Raw genomic sequence first — 19925 nt, forward strand, 5'->3', positions numbered from 1 at the left:
GCAGGGGAAGTGCTGGAAAGTGTGTGCAGAAGGAGAGCTGGAAAAGGATCAAGCTTGCAGAGCAAGAATAGGCTCAATTACTAATCACTGGTTCTATTCATAATCGTTTTTTGGTTGGAACATCTTGATTTCACTAAAGAGTCTGGTCTTTTTTTATCCAGAACAGATAAAACATTTCTCAGTTGGTTTGGCAACTTTGTTGTGATCTGAGAAGTCAAGGATAGGCTTAATATTGGCTTGTTAAAGAACAGCAAATAACCAGCTCTAGTTCAAATGAGCCTAAATTTCTTTTTCCCTATGAACTTTAAAAGCACTGTTTAAATGCCTCAGACAATGGTAAACTGATGAATCACTCTCAATATACAAAGGCTCTTTCTAGACAGCAAGCAAAAGGCTTAATGAATGCAGAGTAAGAAACAAATCCATTGATTTTAATCCCAGAAGGCATTCATCCTTCATTGGAGCTGTTGGGGAAAGAGCAGTGATGCTGGTGAAAGGTTTTTCTGTTGACAGTGGACAGCCTGTGTTGGTAAATGGTCCCACACAGTGCCTCAGAACTTGGAACCTCTTTGTTGCAGGGCTTCTGCAGAACCTCCAAGTTCTGCCTCAATTTACATTTTTAAAATTTTTTTTTTCCTTGAATGGTGTTTATGTGACTCCATATAAATTAGGAGCTCTTTCCAAAAGGCTGCTTGAATACTGCACAGATGATACCTACCAGGAGATGCTGAAGCTTAGAGCATTGTGTATCAGAACAGAGAAATATTAAAACTGATTTACAAAACCAACAGGTAGTTCACTTGCTATCCTCTGTAGCTGTGTGGTACAGCTGACTTGTTTTGTGATGTGGAATGAAAGCAAATTTTGTTGCTAGAGCAGTTTTCCATTACTTCAGCTTGTGGCCACACTGACATTTTAACTCTTCAGTTATTGTGACTTCATACCTGTTACCTTTTCAGAGTTGCAGACCACAGAAGACTTTGCATGAGGTAAAGCTCATGCACGTGTGCTTTACTCTAAGTTTCTGAGTTCTCCATGAGGATGGAAGTCTTCAAGACAGATTTTGCAAAGATAATCTAATGTGTGGAGAAGAGAGAAACTTTTAAGAATGTATCTTAACAGATGAAAAGGCTCCTGTTTGTGCAAAACACTTGCATGGAAAGGTACCATAAAATTGTCAGTGCAAGTCTCAGGTGGGTTTGTAGTCAGGAAACAGAAGCATAGGAAAACTGTGGCTCCAGAAGGAATTTATTTCTTTCAGACACTGGTTTTTAGATGGAGCTTTTGACTATGGTTTCATATTGCTTGATAAGCTGGAAAGTAACATTAAAGGAAAAACCTTGACATTACCACAAAAGCTAATTTGTATAATTCTTTTTTGTATAAGTAAGTTACTAGCTATAGTATTCCATTTCTCTAATCTGTAGATAGTTACTTCTTGGCAATTTATTAATTTAAGCCAGTGATGCCATCCATTTATATATCCTAGCCTGTATTTTAGTATGTAATAGAATTGTGTCTGGGTGAGTTGTACTAACTGCTAACTAAGCTTTGTATCTCCTTTTTAAAAGCAGATCTGTTGTGCAAATACTGAATTTATTAAAACCAGCTTCATTGTGTGGTTGCTTCTAATCCTGGGCTTTTTGAGGACCTTATTTTTCTAGTTTCCTGTAGAAACAAGGCTTGGATGATGCTCTGTGCGTGGGCCATGTGTATCACATGCATATCCCGTCAAATTTTCTTCTGGCCTTCTGCCTAGTGTGGACAATTGTGACAGATAGGGATCTTAAGGAAACAGAGGGGTCCAAAAAATGCAGATCCAAATGTTATGAAAATAAACAGCTAATAAAGGAGAGGAATTCTAGTCATGAGTTCATGGGGAAAAATGTGCAGTGCGTGTCTTACTAGAAAATAAAGAGGAGGAAAGGCTGTAAGGAACACCCAAGCTTGAGGAGGTTGTTCCTTTGACAAATGGTTATTGCATTTGCACCTTCATGGGCAGCAGCAAATTGAGGTAACTACAAGTTGTGAAAAATGCAGGTTCTGGTGTTCATTATGAGCTATTGTAGGAAAAACAGAAGGAAGTCTTGGAACAATATGCAGGATAGTAAACAGCAATAGAAGTGTCCCTACTTCGTAAAATAATTTTGTCAAATTGATGATTTCTGTTTGTGTTTTTGTTTCTGTATTAGTGGATATTGTTGTCTCATCTGGTTTCTGTACATGAATGGGAAATGCCTCAAAACTCCAGTAGTATTTTGCATTTCCTTTTTTTTTCTGTTTTGGTTTAGTTTTTGTTAGAGGTTTTTTTTTCGTTGTTGTGGGTTGAGTTGGTCTTTGTTTTGGTTTCATTTTTCTTGTTGTTTTCATTTGGTTTGAGGGGGTTCTTTATTATATTTTAATGAGCAAATGAAAAATTGAGCTTCCCTAGTTTAACAAGCAAGTGGAAAAATGGTCTACTCTGGACCACTAGGGAAAGCAGAATTAGCTTCTCAATTATTTTCTTTTGGGAGTTTGGAAAATGATGTAATGACCTTAGTGGAAGAGCTAAGTGGCCAGAAGTAAGCTCCTGGAGTAAGCTCTTAGCATCTGGGAAACGTTTAAACCATGTCTTTGTTTGGGTTTTGTGGTTAAAAATAGGAAAACATTGGATTTCTAATACTTATTTTCTTCTGTTTTAAGACAAGAATTAAAAAATCTGAATTGCTCTGGTATATGTAAATAAACTTGATCCATTTCAAACATATTCTGATAACTTTGTCTTGATAGGAACTTTGAAAGAATTCTTAGCTCTTCAACTGAAACTTTAATTTAAGATAGCTTTTCAGCATACTTGCATTTCTATCCTTAAGTTATTTGCAATATATTTTAAAACTTTCCTTATTGATCTGGTTTATAATATGCGATGCTTTTGTTTCAACAGGTAGCACTACTGGGATTAGATGTTTTAGGTGCCTTTGTTGACAGACTATCAGGACGCTTTAAACCCTATATAGGAACTGGTAAGTGAAAATAAAATTTTTTCCCTAAGACCAAACAGTAAAAGACACTTCCTCCCTTCTCTCCTAGCAGCTGAAGTGGAACATGTTGAAAACTTCTTGAGCTAATTATAATGTACTGGCAGGCATTTTACTGGTGTTGGAATTGAAATAATTGTAGAGTAGCATGTCAGTATTCATTTGTCACTGATTTCTTAGGTGGTGCTTGGGATTTTTTTAATGGTTCAAGGAGTGCCTTTCCAGTAATTAGTTCGATGCTATATGGTTGCTTACCACTCCCTGAGACAGTCCTCTAAAATTTACATTGAAACACAAGTATTATCTTCAAGTTGTGTTAAAGATGGAAGGTTTTATTTGCAGATCACTTTAATCAGAGCTTTATGCCTCCTGAAGCCTGTAGTCTCAGAGGATTATGTGATCTACCTTCTGTTAGATAGATAACTTGACTGTAGCTTTTAGTAATCTAAAGTTTTTATGGGATGAAAGAAAGAAGTACTAACTCTTATTCCTGTGTGAAATGTTTACTCAAATGAATTTCAGGTTAATGGATCTACATGTGCTGGAGTATGAGACCTTCTTTTGTGGGAGGTACAAGCAAACTACTTGTCAGCTCATTTTGCTGCTGGCTTTGAAAAGAGCTAGTGATATTAGGATATTAATGTTGGTTTTATAGCACTGGCTGTTTTTGACAGAAGTTTCTAGTGAATGTCCTTTTTCAAAATTTGAGTAAGTTACATCATTTTCCCTGATCCCCAGCTATCTCAAATTATCAAAATTTTACATGTCTAGTTTTGTAATTAAGAGCTTTGAAATAAAATTTCAAAGTTCGGGAATACAAAGTATAATTTATGACAAGCTGCTAACTAAATTAATTGAAACCTTATTTCAGTATTCTGTGGAGCTACTGCAGTAGTGTGCTACAGAATTTAAATCTGTTTTGTTGCAGAGAGCTTCTCTTTGGCTGGTTAATTTTGTATTGGAGCAGTGTAAGGGAACTGGAGGCATATTGTGCTATGCACAGTATTGATTTTTGAATAGTCTCCATTTGTAGCTACAAACACTGTTTTGCTCCAGAGTTTGACTAAGTTTTGGTTTTTATTTTAAGACTCTGTAAAACCTAAAATTACAGTCACATTATTAAAGGACAGTTGGGAAGCTTATTCAGTTTTTCTCTGTTGTTTTAAGTATGAACTATCTGAGAATAGTTTGAAAATCCTCTTGTGGGTTTGGGCTTTTCTTGTCACAGTAGTTGAGTGAGACCACGTGCAAACTGAATATTTAAATTTCAGTAGTATTTATATTAAAAAGCAGAAGAGAGAGAGAGTACTGGCAGTGGGTGACCATTTAACACACATTACATCTGAAGCTGTGTATTCTCCAAGTATTTTTCAGTTAAGGTAAGAAGCACTGCTTTCAACTGAAACTGAGCCTCAGAGCATCTCCAGAATGAAGACCTCTAGAATATTCAAGTTACTGTTGTTCACGATCAACTTCTGTATAAACAAACCTAACAGTCGCTGAAATCTTAGTCTCAGTAAAGGCAGAAAACAGTATTTTAGGTTACTTTTGAAAAGAGTGATATGAATTCTCCTCAGTTGTTAGCTCTCTTTCTCCAAGTTTCATAACAAGATGGGAATATCATTCAGTTTTTGTCAGTGAAGCAGTAACATAAAAACATTATTGTAACTGTCTTGGGTTTGTGTAGTCAGGGCTTATGAGAATAATTAAAAGCACATTGGTGAAGCAGAGAACTGCTTCCTTCAAGAAAACTTAAAGAACCAGGAGTTTCCTAAATCATGTTCTGTTGACTCTGCAGATTTGTCTTCTAATGTAATCTGACTCCATTAAGTCAGACCAAAGACTTGTATTTGACAGTGATTTGTTTGCAGTTGCCTGAGAAGAAAGCAAGGACAGGAGAAACAGGCAGTGATAACTCCTTCATCAGTAGGAGCTGTCAGCAGTCATCTTACAGGTTAGGGCCAGCTGAGGCATATGGGATCTTCAGTGTCTGTCCTTTCACTTTGTTTTTCTACAGCTTTTTCTGTTTAGTTTCTGACCCACATTTGGTTTTTGCAGTGTTCTGTAGAAGTACTTAAGTATGAGAAACTTGTTTGGACTGATTGCCTGAAAAACTTGGTGCTTGCTAGATCTTGTGTTAGAGAGGTGAGCTAACATTTCATACCTTCCTGCCAGTTTCTATTTATGGATCTCTTCCATGCCTGTCCTCTGCTATCCCTCCCTCTGCCCCAGCTCAAAGACACAATGGAGCTGTTTCTTGTATACAACTGTTTGCCCTTTCAGTGTGCCTTTCTGCTGTGGTGCATTTGAGTAAAGGAAGCCATATCTGTCACACCATACCAGAGAGGTGCCCTATGTTCATAGTGGCACAATTGTATTTGTTTGTGTTTGTCATCTGTTAATTTTGTAGTTATTGATTATAGATTCCTCTGTTGCATAGCTGCTTGTAGGAGGATAGAATGAGAGAAAATAGTGTAGAAAGTAATCTTACCCCTAAGGAGTTGCAGCTGGGCCAATTATCAAAGATTAGGAACAGGCCTGACTTTACCAGGCCACAGCTGTAACCAGTGAGAAGCAGAGTGCTATAACAGAGTGGGGTGGCTGCTTGAGAAGGGAACTGCAGTCAGTTGGTTACTTTGTGAAGAAGAAAGAGTCAGTGCTCTGAGGAGCTGACAACAAGAAACACCGAGAAGGTATGGAACTTTTGTGATAAGGAGGCAAGAGTATGGGACCCCTGCAATAAGATGACGAGAGTTGGAGGCCCCGATGTGATTTGGGAAAAAGGACTCAAATACTAAACTGTATGACCCTGTGGATTTGGGGAAAAGGACTTAAGTATCAACCAATGTGATCTCGTGGTGATTCAGGAAAGAAGACTTAAACATTAAGCAATGTGGTCCCATAGTGATTTGAATGGAGAACTGCATGAGGAAAAGTAAGAAGAAACAGAATTTACTAAAGTAACTGTGAGAACTGGAAAAAGAGTAGTTCTGTTATTCAGTACAATGTGTTTATTGATTAGTGAATATATCAATTGCAGCTATTAATGTTTGTTAAGTATGAGTATAAAAGATTTTGAAGATACTTTTTAAACTGAGAAAAGCTGCAAAATGGAACCAACATTTAGAAATATATATATATTTGTACTGTAATGTGTTGTCTGAATATTTGTTGTAAATGAAATACATGAATGTGTCATAATGTTAATTTATTTGAACGTGTCCTTCTAGAAATGCTGCAACTCTGTAATTAAAAGAAAAAGGGGGAATTGTAGGGGGATAGAATATAAGAAAATAAAGAGTGTAGAAAGTAATCTTATCCCTAAGGAGTTGCAGCTGGGCCAATTATCAAAGATTAGGAACAGGCCGGACTTTACCAGGCCACAGCTGTAACCAGTGAGAAGCAGAGTGCTATAACAGAGTGGGGTGGCTGCTTGGGAAGGGAACTGCAGTCAGTTGGCTGCTTTGTGAAGAAGAAAGAGTCAGTGCTCTGAGGAGGTGCCCATGAGAAACACCAAGAAGGTATGGAACTTTTGTGATAAGGAGACAACAGTATGGAATCCCTGCAATAAGATGACAACAGCAGCTCCCTGAAAATCAACACCCTGTTTCCTGTGCAGTGATGGTGGTTTTGGGGCCCACTGTCCAGGGTAGTGTTTTTGCTCCATGCCTTTATCATTAGGGCAAGACCCCTTCTTGAGAGCTGTGTGGAAGTCCAGCTCTCTAGAGAGATTTTTTTTTTGGTTTTTTTTTCTTTTTTTTTTTTTTTTTTAGCTTGGTTATGTCCAGTTAAGTTAACTGGATATTGTTAGTGTGGTATATAATCATGTATTTCAGATGTGCAGTGCATTCAGGTGATATTAGGAGAAAACAAAAATCATGGAATTAAGCTTGAAAATGTTGGGAAATTTGTAAGCAAAGTAGTTCAGCTAAGTAACACAGGGACCCCACAGACCCATCTTAGTACTAATTTTTATGGTCAGCTTTTACTTTCTCTATTTTGGTCAAATAAATGTAAGTGTATTATTTTTTGAAGGCAAACATAACAGAATTTTTCCAGGGAATTCAGTTATTACTTTGAAATATTCAAACTATAGTTAACTTCTCATTTATTGCACTAAGCTATTGTAGGTACTTGTATTCTCAAAAAATAATAGGGATTGCACCATAACTACAGCAAAGCAGGATAGATGTAAAATACCTAACTGCTTTGTTCTCTGCTTTTTTTAAAATACAATGCAGCCTCTTTTCTAGGTAAAGCTTCAATTTTACAGCTGTTTTCACTTACAACATACCTGCAACTTTAAATGTGTTTTTCTTCTAATAAACAGTGTTACATTTTGGTGACCCTGAGATGTTTTTATTTGTGATTCAGATCTCAGTAAATGATGGAAGTATAATAATACATTATCCAACTGCAATATGGGAAAACATATTCAATCTTTTCCCACCCCATCCCAATTTAATTTCCTGTTGTTTTGATGGGGGTGGATTTCCTTAAGTGCAGAGGACAGCTAATGTTACTGAATATTCACCCCTTAAACATTACAGGCTTCTGCTATGAAGTGAAAAACATGAATGCTTTACTACAATCTTTTCAACCTACATATATTTACATTTGGGCAAAACCAATACAACAGTGGTGGGGCAGATACCTTCCAGTATTCCAAAGAGCATGTTAGTGATCTTTGTATTGAAGTGATAAGAGACTTAATTCAGTTTCCTAGGCAACCATCCAACGTTGCACTAAATTTCTCATAAGGTGTTGTCCTTTTATGATTAACAACATTGAGTGTGCTCTGCAGCTGGCATCAGTGTTCTGGGAGTCTCGACACACAAATTTGGAATCTTTCTTTTAGTACTTCCACTTGAAATCTTTGAAAATACTATGGAAGCAATAAATACCAGGGTATGTGTTCTTTTATAAGACTGTGTTTGTATTCTGGGAAAAATAAAGCAGTGTTTGAGTGTTACATCTTTTGGTATTTAAAACTACTGCTTGTTCTGTGATTAAAAGCGATGTTACATAAGAGTACATAATTACTGTATCACAGTCTCTTTTCCCAGGTGATCACACAATTATTAAAGTAATTGTATATATCCAAAATCAAAGAGACAATTAGAATTATGGGCATATGTGTCTGGATGATAGGATTTCTGGGAAAAGTGTCTACTCATACTTTTAGTTTTGTTCTCTAAAACAAGTGAATATGACTTGGCCTTCTCCTTATTGTGAAAAGGAAAAGAAAGAATATAGTAAAGATATTACTAAAATAATTAATACAGTAAAGGAAACAGAATTTGTTTCAGTTTTACAGTGCAGTATTAAACCATGACATATTTTTCTGCATATATTGAACTGTCCATTAGTCTGTTACATAACTATATAGACATTAGCTTTTACATACAACCCTACAAAATGTTGCAAAATATTGTACTTATTTGAAAATTAAAGGAAATGTAATTGACAGTTAAAACAATGAAACACAGATAGGTTATATTTGTAGATGTACCTGTATGTGGAAGTCTCAATAGGGATACACATTTTACACACAAAAACTACATATGTAAATGTGTTTATATGTTTAATAGTAGTTTTAGATTTATCTTACTATGAAAAGAAACCACTGGGCAAAAATAATTTTGGGAGATAGTTGTAGTGCCAATATTAACATGTGAAACAAATTTGAAGTATTTAAATTTTTTCTAGGTAGTTTTTAGAAGTGTTGGAAGAGCGTTTAAATTAGTGTCCTCACACTAATTGAAATGCTCCATCAAATTTATTGTTACAATGAAGCCTGCAGTTCTCTCTGAAGCCTCATGTCCTGGCTGGGTGCACTCTTCAGTGGCTTAAAAACTGGCTGGCTGAGCCCAGAGGTTGATGGTCAGTGGAGTTAAATCCAGTTGGTGACTGGTGGCAAGTGTATTCCCTAGGACTCGGCGCTGGTTCTGTTTAGTATTTTTACCCATTATCTGGACAAGGGAATGAAAGACACACTCAGTTTGAAGATGAGACCAAGTTGGGCAGGAGTGTTGATCTGCAGGACGGTAGGAAGGCTCTGCAGAGGGATCAGGACAGGCTAGAGCAGCAGGTTGAGGCCAGTGGTTTGAGGGGTCAGCAAGGCCAAATGCCAGGTCCTGCACTTGGGTCACAACAATCCCAGCCAGAGCTGCAGGAAGAGCACCTAGAAGTGTTGGTTGACAGTGGCTGAACATGAGCCAGTGTGTGCCCAGGTGGCCTGGAAGGCCAGTGGTGTCCTGGCCTGGATCAGTAGTGTGGGCAGCAGGACCAGGGCAGTGATTGTCCCCTGTACTTGGCACTGGTGAGGCCACACCTCAAATCCTGTGTCCAGTTTTGGGCTCCTCACTGCTAGAAGGACATTGAGGGGCTGGAGCATGTCCAGAGAAGGGCAGCAAAGCTGGGGAAGGGTCTGGAGCACAAGGCTGATGAGGAACAGCTGTGGATTATGTAGCCTGGAGAAAAGGAGGCTCAGGGGTGACCTTACTGCTCTCTCTGTAACTACCTGCAATGAGGTTGTAGCAAGGTGGTGGTTGGTCTCTTCACCCAAGAGACAAGTGATAGGACAAAAGGAAATGGCCTCAAGTTGTGCCAGGGCAGATTTAGATAGGATATGAGGAAAGATGTTGTCAAGCACTGTTACTGGCCAGGAAGAGGGTGAGTCACCATCCCGGAGGTATTTGAAAGTCTCATGTAGATGTGACACTGAGGGACAAAGTTTAGTGGTGGCCTTGACAGTGTTGGGTTAGTGGTTGGCCGTGATGATCTTAAAAGAGCTTTTCTGACTTAAATGGTTCTGCATTACCTGATGTATTTTAAAGCAGTTGTAAGGGCTTGCAACATGCCTTAACTTTTTCAATGAATTTGGATTGAAAGTAGTTGGTCCAAGAATTTGGAAATACTTGTTTGAGGAAATCGGTGTTTAGTGACACCCAAATTGTGAGTTTTTGCTTTTTCTCTTACTTAATGATTGAATTTTTTGGTGGAAAAGACTCAAGTGCGCAGTTTATTCAAGCTGTGACTCTCTAATAAGTGGTTTTTATGTGGTATGGAGAAATGCTTTGAAAATCCATGAAATCCATGAAGACCAAGAACTGTATTAGCATGAGCTACCATGGATATATGACATGTAAAAAAATGCTGGATCTTCAGATGTTAGTGCCTGACTTGATTGTATTCTTATTTTTAATTTTTATTAATTTAATTGGAATGTTGAGACTAAGGGCACGTTCTGCTGAGGATTCAAGATAAAAATGCTTGCAGAACAACTAAACATAAAACGTGGAATAATTAGGTTGGAAGGGACCTTCAAAATTATCTGTTCCGTGCCTTTGCTTAAAAAATGGCCAAGCTATGCTGTTAGAGAAAACTTGGAAATTAAATAACTCAAGAAACTGAGTTGTTCAGATAAAGTAAAGCAGGCTTTTCTATTGATATGAAAGATGTCTTGTCTCAAGGATGCTTTGTTGCATCTAAATGCGAGTCAGGTGTTTTGTCTGGTATTGCCTTTTCATTTTACAGCTTACTGACCTCAGTAAAAGCTGTGCTGGATTGTTGTAGGATTTTTTTAAACAATAAAATGCAGACTGCTTCATTTTTTTCTTTTTTGGAAAAGGCATTTAGGGGATAGCCCATTATTTGTATTTTTTTCCTCCATAATAGCTGCTTTTGTATTTTTAAATGTAACAAAAATACTAACTTCCTACAATACCTCAGAAAATCCTTAAATTTTCTTTGATTTCCTCTTTAGTTAATGGTCACAGCTGAAGGTCATAACGGATTAAAGGCACAACTTTTTTCATCTTTGTGATTAGATTCTCTGAGGTTTCAGTTAAAAAAGAAAAAAGTAAAAATCTATGCGGGTGTTTTGGTGTTTTTTGGGGTTTTTTTTGGTCCTGGCTAGCTAGTGCTGGAGTTTATTAGTAGTGGGAATTCATTTTACCTGAAATGATCCATGCCTCAGTGATAGGCTGTGATTTAAAATGCCATCTGCTTGCTGTCCATGGGCATTTCAGTGTATGACACCTAGAAATGCAGTGTTTTTAACTCCGAGTAGAGAAATCCTAGCCTTCTTTGCTTTCAGCTTGATTCTAATTAATTCTAGTTATGTAAAAAGCCTAGCTTAGAGCTTAAAAATTTCAGAAGATGCTATGAATATTTGTTCTCAATCTTCTACTTTTCTTTCAGGTTTAATACACCTCTTGAAACTCTTTGGCCTTTAAGACTTATTCTCATGTTCCTGAGATTGACACCTTGATAGGCACATGGATAGATCATATAAAAAAAGCTTTTGTTTCTTCCTCTCTGCTGCTGCTGATGAACAGTATTTGTCATTAATCCCACTAATGCTGTTTTTAATTAGCTCCTGGAGAGACCCCAAGAAGCACATTAGTGTCTGAAATTGCTGTTGATTAAACTGGCCAGGACTTTCTGTTGAGGAGGGGAGCACTGAGGGCCTCTCTGAGAGCCTGCTGATGATCCTTTGCTTAGAAGTAGCCCCTTGACCACATGGATCTGTCAGGCTGGCCCTGTGGGATACTTTTCTCTCCTGTGCATCCTGCCCAGAACAGATACTGCCCTAATTGCGGGGGCAGCTCTTTCCCTCCCTCCTTTCTAATGACAGCTGTTCAGTGCTGCTGCCTGAGCTGGCAAGGTTTCTCAGGAAACAAAGATATTGCTGCCTAGGTTTAATCTCTTTCTGTCCTCAAAGACATTTCTTTTTAGTAACAGAATTTTTGCCAACATTGATAACGTTTCCTCAATAAAGATTCCTTTTTGTTTAATGCTTTTTTCCTGTAGTAATGGACTATCTAAAGTTGATTCATAGAAATAGGTAGACCTGAGACTTAAAATGGGCACAGTTGTACAAAGAGCAGCAGGTGTAAGTGGTCAGAGGAGGAGAAAAAGCAACAATACAAACTGAAAAGCTCCAGAAGGAACTCTTATTAAAGTTTAACAGAGGGAAATTGTTTGTGCTACCTATGGCATTCTTTGCTGCAGGGGTCATATAGTTAAACTGCTCAGGTTTTTAAAAATACATTGTGTGTTATTCTAGGCAATTTCTGCAATTTACTTGCTTTGTCATATTCAATCCTAGCAGAGGAAATAAATATTTAATCTCTCAGGCTGCTCTCTGACTCTGAAGGCTGGTTGTGGTCTTTACTCAAGCATCTACTGTCCCAACTAGTGGTGATAAAATTATTTGATGAATTTGGATAAAGGAAAATTTATTCAGATTTACTGAGATAAGAGAAGGAAGGCAATGGGAAAAGAAATTGATGGGATAATAAGCTCTGGTATGGATATAGCAGAAAGGAAAAAGGCATAAATAGCAGCTCAGATGTAAATGCACAGCATTGTCAGCCAGTTAAAGGGGGTGATTGTCCCGCTCTGCTCTACCCTGCAGTGGCTTCACTGCAAGTGCTGAGTGCAGTTTGGGGCACCAGAACATAAAAAAGACATTAAATCATTAGAGAGTGTCCAAAGGAGGCCAACAAGGATGGTGAAGGGTCTGGAGGGGAAGCTGTGTGAGGAGTGACTGAGGTCACTTGGTCTGTTCAGCCTGGAGAAGGGGAGACTGAGGAGACACCTCATGGCAGTCTGCAACTTCCTTGTGAGGGAAGAGGAGGGGAGGGCACTGATCTTTGCTCTGTGCTGGACAGCAACAGGACCTGAGGGAATGGCCTGAAATTGAGCTAGGAGCAGTTTGATTTGGATATCATTAAAAGGTTCTTTGCCCAGAGGAACAGGCTCTCCAGGGAAGTGGTTGCAGCACCAAGCGTGACAGAGCTTGGTGCTGTGACCACCACAGAGTGTTTGGACAATGAACTCAGGCTCGTGGTACAACTCTTGGGGTGTCCTGTGCAGGGCCAGGAGTCAGGCTCAATGATCCTGATGGATCCCTTCCAACTCAGAATATTCTATGACTATAAAATAGCTGGTCAGTTTGAGATAGATCTGGTAGAATTAATGTCTGCTATAGAGTATTTTTGCTACCACTTTAAGGTTTTGTTCAGTAATCAAAACCTGTAAAATTGTGATGTAGAAATCTTAGCAGGAAATCCTTGGGAGAATGAGATTTCTGCAATGTAGAAATCTTAACAGGAAAACCTCAGGAGTGGCTGGAAGTGGTAAGAAACTTTGACAACATGCTAAAATGTGGTGAAAAGGCAAGTTGAATGAAATACAGGGCTTCACAAAAAATAAACAACAGCTGCAAAAGGAATCACTGTCTCCTAAATTTAGTGTAGTTTTTTTTTCTCAGCATATCAGCAGAAATAAATAACAGAAAGATGTCATATGTTATTAGGTTTTCCAAAATCCATTTGAAATAATTTAAGAATCTAGGCAACAAGATAAAAGATGGATAAGGTAAATGTAAAACAGTAGGGTTATTCAGTCCAGATGGCATGTGACAAATTATACACCTCACTGAGTAATTTGTTAGGAGGCTACCACATTGAATACAACCTTCATGTATGGTCCTACTTTTTCTTTGTCACCCTTCTTTTAAGTCTGACATCTGTTGGAGATTGTTGAGTTTGCAGGCTGATGCCAGGAACAACCAAATGCATGTATTTGCATTGCAGTATAAAGAGGGACACTTATTCAATAATGCTAGTGAGAAATGTTGTACATCTTATAGGAAAGGTAGCAGCCAAAATGATGTTCTGTTTTGAAACTTGATCGATGGGAAACCCAACTTCCAATGATTTCCTGTTGGAGCTTATTGTGACAGAGAAGATGAACAGCCACACTGGAAACCAGCTGGTGGTTGCCAGCATTCAACAGCCTAATTTCTTTTGTCTTGTGCAAATAGAATGTATCATGCCTTATATGGAGTCTTACAGAAATTTGAGCTTTTAGGGGAAAAAAGCCAAGCCTGCAGCCATTTGGGCCCTTTAACAGCTCCCACAGCGTGTTGTCCCTCTGTCAGAGCTCCAGGAGTGGCAAAGGCTGCTGTGTTCAGTGGCTGCACACACGGAAATCTGTGGGCTGTGTCATAGCTTAGTTTAACTCAGTGACCTCATCTCTGTTCAGCAGCTTCTCTAGCTGTTCTCTGTGCTTGCCTTGGTGATTTGAGCAGAGCCCTGGTATCTGCAGCTCCATCAAATGACTCAGAGTGCTAATTAGTCACAAAGGAGCCGTGTTCCCACAGAACTGGCACTGGCTGTGTTTGTTTCCTTCTCTGTAAAGCCAGAATTGCCTTCAGCTGCCCAGCAGTCAGGTCAGTATGGAGACATCACTAGTGGTGCAAGGCATGGGGACAGGGTCAGTTCTGAAGTGCTGAAAATGGACATGTAAAGTACTGTTGGCAAGAAAAATATAATCAGTAGGTATAAAGTGATTGGAAGTTCATGGGACTGGTCAACTGTGTACTCCCAGAAATAATTTCTTACGGTCTGGAGTTCTTTCTCTGTTCACAAAATGGGAAAAAAACCCAAAACCAAACCCAGCCACCAAACAAAACAGAAACACCCCTTAAAAACCCAAACCATAAAGAAAAATCCCACGCTATCAAAACAATGGTAATCCAACCCAGACAAAAATCCCCCAGACTCTTCCTTCCAAACTCTAAAACGAAAGTAGCTGTACTAATTTCTTCAGAGGAGAAACGGTAGAGAAGATAGATGAAAAACACAAAACCTTGATAATGGTGGCTGAAGATGTCAGTGGACTATCCAGAACCAATAGTATTAAATACTCAGGGCACTAAGAAAGCCTTCAGGTATCACAGGAGGGGAAATTCCAACTTCAGCAGTGTATTTGTCAGTAACAAGCATGGTACAGAAATGGCTGCTGTTTTTGATATAGGAGCAGAGGACTCAGGGAACCTCCTCAGAATGTATGACTCTCTTCCCTTTATTTCGCTGGCAAATCTATTGTTTAGTTATTACTATAAAATCATTAAGTACTGGTAAAATGACTTCAGATCTGCCTTTCAAACAATAGCCAAATACAGTTATTTCTTTAGTGGGTAGAAATTCTTCAGCAGTCTGTTGAGGTCAGGCAGTAACTGCAAAATATCCTCATGTGTTCAGTAATATAGTACCAAACGTAGTAAAAAGTTATTTTAGTTGTGAAGATTTTTTTTTTTTTTAATTTGGAGTACCTTACATCACCGTCTTGTGAGGGATGACATCTCCACTAATTCCACCAACTCCATCAGCTGTGCTTCCTGAAGGAAAGCAGCACACTCGGTATCATCACCCCTCATTTGTAAAAAGTGTTACTGAAAGCACTGGGGGGAAGAATCTCACGAAGGGCTGGGCCCAGATGGAGGATTGGGAACCAGTACAGCAGTTTGTCTTACAGCACGGAGCTGGCTATGTATTCATTGGGATATCTTTCCTAATGTCATAGCATTAATTTCTCTGATGTAATCATAAACTTCTGTCTGGAAAAGCAAACAAAAAGATTTGGCAAATCCTTCGATTTTGATTTTTACTTATTTTTAGGATGTGAAATCATCAGCTGCCATGCACTTTTACTTAAATACTATTCAAGGATGCTTGTTTTAACATAGTAATTTTTAACAATGCTTGTACTGAAGTAACGCTGGGTTTCCTGAAGATACACTGTGTGAATAAAGGGATTTAAAACTTGATTTTCTTACAATAAACAGCTAAGTCACACTGATTTAAAATAGTCATATAATTCTATTCCAATTGTTTGCCACTCACCACGCCTAGCATTATTTTTTAGAAAAGCCAGACATTTTGAAGCTAAGTGGAACATTCTTTGAAGATGAAATCAAAGTCATTCATACCGTTTTGAAAATGGAAATCTTGGTTTGCTTTTAACCTGTTGGAAGTTACTATTTTCTTCCATTTCAGCCTTATGCATTTGTTATTAGTCTTATAAAATACTCAGAAATGCACGTGAGATTTTAAAATATTGTGGCCTACTTAAACTCTTTTATTTTTGAATGACATGTATATTACATCTGTTTCAAAAAAATACATTTAAGCATTTGAAAATCTCCATTGAGTGTTTAATCTTTTTTACTTTCTCTTTTTCCCCCCTGTCTTTCTGTAGTTCTCCTGGCTTTGATAGATCGTATGGGAGATGCCAAAGACCAAGTTCGAGAGCAAGCACAGAATCTTATATTGAAACTGATGAGTGAAGCAGCACCACCCATGGTATGATTGCTTAATGCAGATTCAGATGGAGGCCTCCAGTGAGCTTATGACATTTGCATGAACTTTGAACATGTCACAATGTTATTGCCACTGCTAATGGTGTAAATGTTAAAGATACTCTTAATGGATTGACACTGATGTATTGTTCAGCTAAAGATAAAAATCTTGGCACAATGTGATGATTCTGCATATTTTGCACATCATAGCTTAATTCTGGGTAGATGTTTTTATGCCATGTGTCAGGGCTTTGTTAATTAAAGCATCTTCTGGATTTGGACAGTGGGAATATGTTTAATTAGCTCCAAATTGATTTAAAATTAGACTTGTACTTGAACATGTAGGACTAGTCCTACAGTTAAGGTGCACATTTTCTAACTTAAAAGAACATGGCCTTCTAGCTGTATGACAGTGATGCTCTGTGAACCATGGACAGAGTGAGGTGGGGATAAGTTGCCCTTTAGCTTGTCATTTTTGGTTGTAAGGAGGCTTACTTAACCTTCAGTTCTAAGCATTTTGTGGCTTCTGAGTGCTTCATCTTATATCTTGACTCTGTGAGTCTGAAAAAGGGAGGACTGTTTAAAAAGATTATATTCTTGAATAGTGGTGTTATTTGGAAGTCTGGAGACCCTGGATGTGAATAAGAACTTACTATTTTAAGTTTTCAGTTCCTGAAGAAAAGCTGTTTCTGAGTTCTAATTCTAGATGTTAATAAGAAAAAAAAAATGGGGTTTTGTATGTGCTAATTCCTGGTTTTGTTTATTCATAGATTCAAGTTTGAATGTTTGTGTGCAGTAAGATGCTGAGGACTTTATCTAGAGTGAGAAAATTATTGTCAGTTGCTTTGTTTGTCTGATAAAACATGTGGCATGTTGGCTATTGTAGAACATGTTTATTTCCCTTTGGCTACAGGTCTGGTTGGGATTTAGGCATCAGGGTCTACTAATATCATCCACAAAGACATTCCTTTATCTGTTCACACGCTGCAGTGTCAGTCATAATCGTTGACCAAAAGACCTGGTAGTATTTTTTTGTGTCAAAGTGCCAGTAGTTCATAAATGACATGTTACTGTGCCCAAGATGCTCCCAAATACCTGGCATACAGACCAGCACCTCCACAGCAACAGCATTTGGACAAGTGCACAGCAGAGCACCTTGAAGATACCTTCAGTTGCTGATAAAGAAATTGATGGTAGTTGCTTTGTGCTAAACCCTTGTCAGGAAAGTTTTACATTGTTGGTCCATCTTTGTGCAGAGTTCTTAGGCTGTACATAGAGGTGATGGAAGGAAGTTTCCACCCCCTGTGGAGATGACTCTCTGTCAGAAAGCATATGAGGTTTGTGGGGTCCAAGGAAGACCGTGTGTCTGTCAGACAAGGTCTGGCTCTCCTGGTAGCTCCCCCAGAGTGGGAGAAGCCTGGCTTTGGTTGTCTGCTCTCAGGAAAGCTTATGGGTCATTACAAATTGGGATGAAAAGCATCAATCATCCTCACAGCAGGGACCAAAACAGCAGTCTTTCCTGTGCCTCCAACACTGAAATACAGAGCTTTAGGCTCTCTGCTGCAGATTGAAGCATCCCTTTAGAAGAGCTGAGTGGAATAATTGTTTGAAGATTAAGTCCTGTAAATTTATTTCTACTCAACTCACCTTGCCTCTTCTAGCATATTGTTGAATAATACTTAATTTGTCGTGTCATTAAATCCCTTTACTTGTTTTAGATGTTTGGGGGGTTTTTGTTTCTTTTATGAGCAAGAACTAGATGTAGCTGTTTATGGGCAGGAAGGCATAAAAATATAGGTGGTATAAATGTGCATCAAAGGGGCTAAGAGGGGTTAACATCAACTCTTACTAGGAACTTTTGAACGTTAAAATTTCTAAGCAGCCATTTGAATTTCTCTGCTTAAAAAAATTTAGCTCTTAAGGGATAATTCAATGAAAGATGAAATTTCTCTTTGGTCTGCTTTGCTTATTTCAGTAGTCAGCAGTTCCCTCTCCACCTGTATTTTTATACATCTAGCAAGGAGATTTCCTTTTTCCCACATTTGTCCATGACAGTGGGTTAATTGGAAGGATGTTTTCTTCCGTAAAATCCTGTTCTTTGTTTTTAAGCTATGCAGTTTTGGCAAGCCGTATCCTGCTCGTCTAAGGTTTGTTTTCTCTAAATGCAATGAAGTATAAAACAAACAAACAAAAAAACACAGATGGGACAAAATTATCAAGCAGGGCTCTAATTGGAAAATTTTATGTCTGCTCTGAAGCGTGCTACCTCATTAATAAAGAGGCTGCATATTCCCTGCTCTTATGCTCCGTTTCTGTTGATCAACAGCTGTTTGTGAAGGCTTTATTTTTTTTTTTCCAGCAAGCCGATTGCAATAATTAGCATGTAATACATTTTAGCAGCTTTGTGCGGCGTCATTACGGGTTGCAGTTGCAGCACTCCGGGGTGCAGTTGGCGGGAGGGAGGTGCCTGGGCTGCAAAGTGTGCAGCTCCTGGCAGCGTGCAGCCATCCATCGCTAGGCAACGCTGCCCGGATGCTGGCCGGGCTGCAATGGCAGCGCCGCAGCTGGGCCGAGCCGCAGCCTGAGCCCGTGCAGCTGCTCCCAGGGAGAATCCCCGAGCTCCTCTGCCCCACCTTGGTGCTTCCAGCGCCCTGATGCACGGCTAGAGCACGGCCAGGAGATGGAAAGGTAACGGGGTAGAGGCAGCAGGCAGAGAGCCAGGGCGGGCAGAGGAAAACGAGCGCGCAGGGAGGTGAGCGAGAGCGCAGCGAGCCCGGGGATCCTACCACAGGAAGCGGCGGCAGCGCGGAGAGGAGAACCGAAAGCGCAGCAAAAATGGAAGCACAGGAATTAGAACGAGGGGGCAAGAAATAATCAAAAAAAAAGAGGAAATAGATCTAAAGCAAAAGTAAGGGAGAAGTGGGACAGCAGGAGTAGGGGTAAGGACAAGCTAAAATGGATGTGAGGAAATTCTGGCAGGGAAACAGAATATGAAGCAAAAAGAATATAGTAACTTCTGCTCGAGTCAGTAGTTTGTAATGTTAATGTTTGTTTTGTGTGCATTAACTGTAACAATTCTGTATGTTTTAAGAGCTGTTTGTTAAACAAGGAAAATACTCAGCTAGATTGCTGAACGACTTTTTTTTTAGGAATTGGTTTTGGTGTAGAATTAATCTGTGTTGTGTTCCATATTGTGCATTTCATAAGTTAATTTTATCACTTTTCCAGTGGACCTGCCTTCTGTTATTTTTTTTGCAACTATTATGAATGTAATTATATGGAATAGAATTATGTTGTATTGTGCTCCTGGTAATTAAAGACCATTATTTCTGCTTTTATAGTACATTTGGGAACGCCTTGCTGTTGGTTTTAAACACAAGAATTACCGATCCCGAGAAGGAGTGTGTTTGTGTCTTGTTGCTACCTTAAACATGTAAGCTTTTTGTTTCTATGGAGATGTAATGGTTCTATCCTTCTTCTGAATGTCATTTTTCTCTGAAAGTAATCCTTTAGGGAGTCTCCTTCAATTGAATTAATATATAGGAAAAATCAAACTACTTAAGTAGCAGGCTTTCTGAAAGAAAGACTAAAGTTACAGAAATTTTATCTTATTAAAAAATAGATAAAGGACTAGTAAGAGAGAGACAGAGCTTGATTGATGTCAGTTTGTATTGTATAAAATCTAAGCCAAAAGTTCACTTCTGCAAAAATTATTTTCCGATTTTTTCTTAAAAAACTCTTCTTTTTTTTTT

The 19925-nt window shown here is 38.7% G+C and overlaps 1 protein-coding gene across 33 annotated transcripts in view; it reads left to right on the plus strand.

Annotated features, from left to right (window-relative positions):
- Positions 1 to 19925, plus strand: part of CLASP2 (cytoplasmic linker associated protein 2) — a 146022-nt gene that overhangs the window by 10032 nt on the left and 116065 nt on the right. For all 33 annotated transcript variants that reach the window (XM_063157438.1, XM_063157503.1, XM_063157646.1 and 30 more), the window contains exons 2-4: positions 2924 to 3002; positions 16074 to 16177; positions 19515 to 19606. In XM_063157438.1, the coding sequence (XP_063013508.1) occupies positions 2924 to 3002; positions 16074 to 16177; positions 19515 to 19606 (275 nt within the window). The remainder of the gene's footprint in view (positions 1 to 2923; positions 3003 to 16073; positions 16178 to 19514; positions 19607 to 19925) is intronic.

The sequence above is a fragment of the Melospiza melodia genome, chromosome 1, assembly GCF_035770615.1.
Source record: "Melospiza melodia melodia isolate bMelMel2 chromosome 1, bMelMel2.pri, whole genome shotgun sequence".
NCBI classification, from domain to species: Eukaryota; Metazoa; Chordata; class Aves; order Passeriformes; family Passerellidae; genus Melospiza; species Melospiza melodia.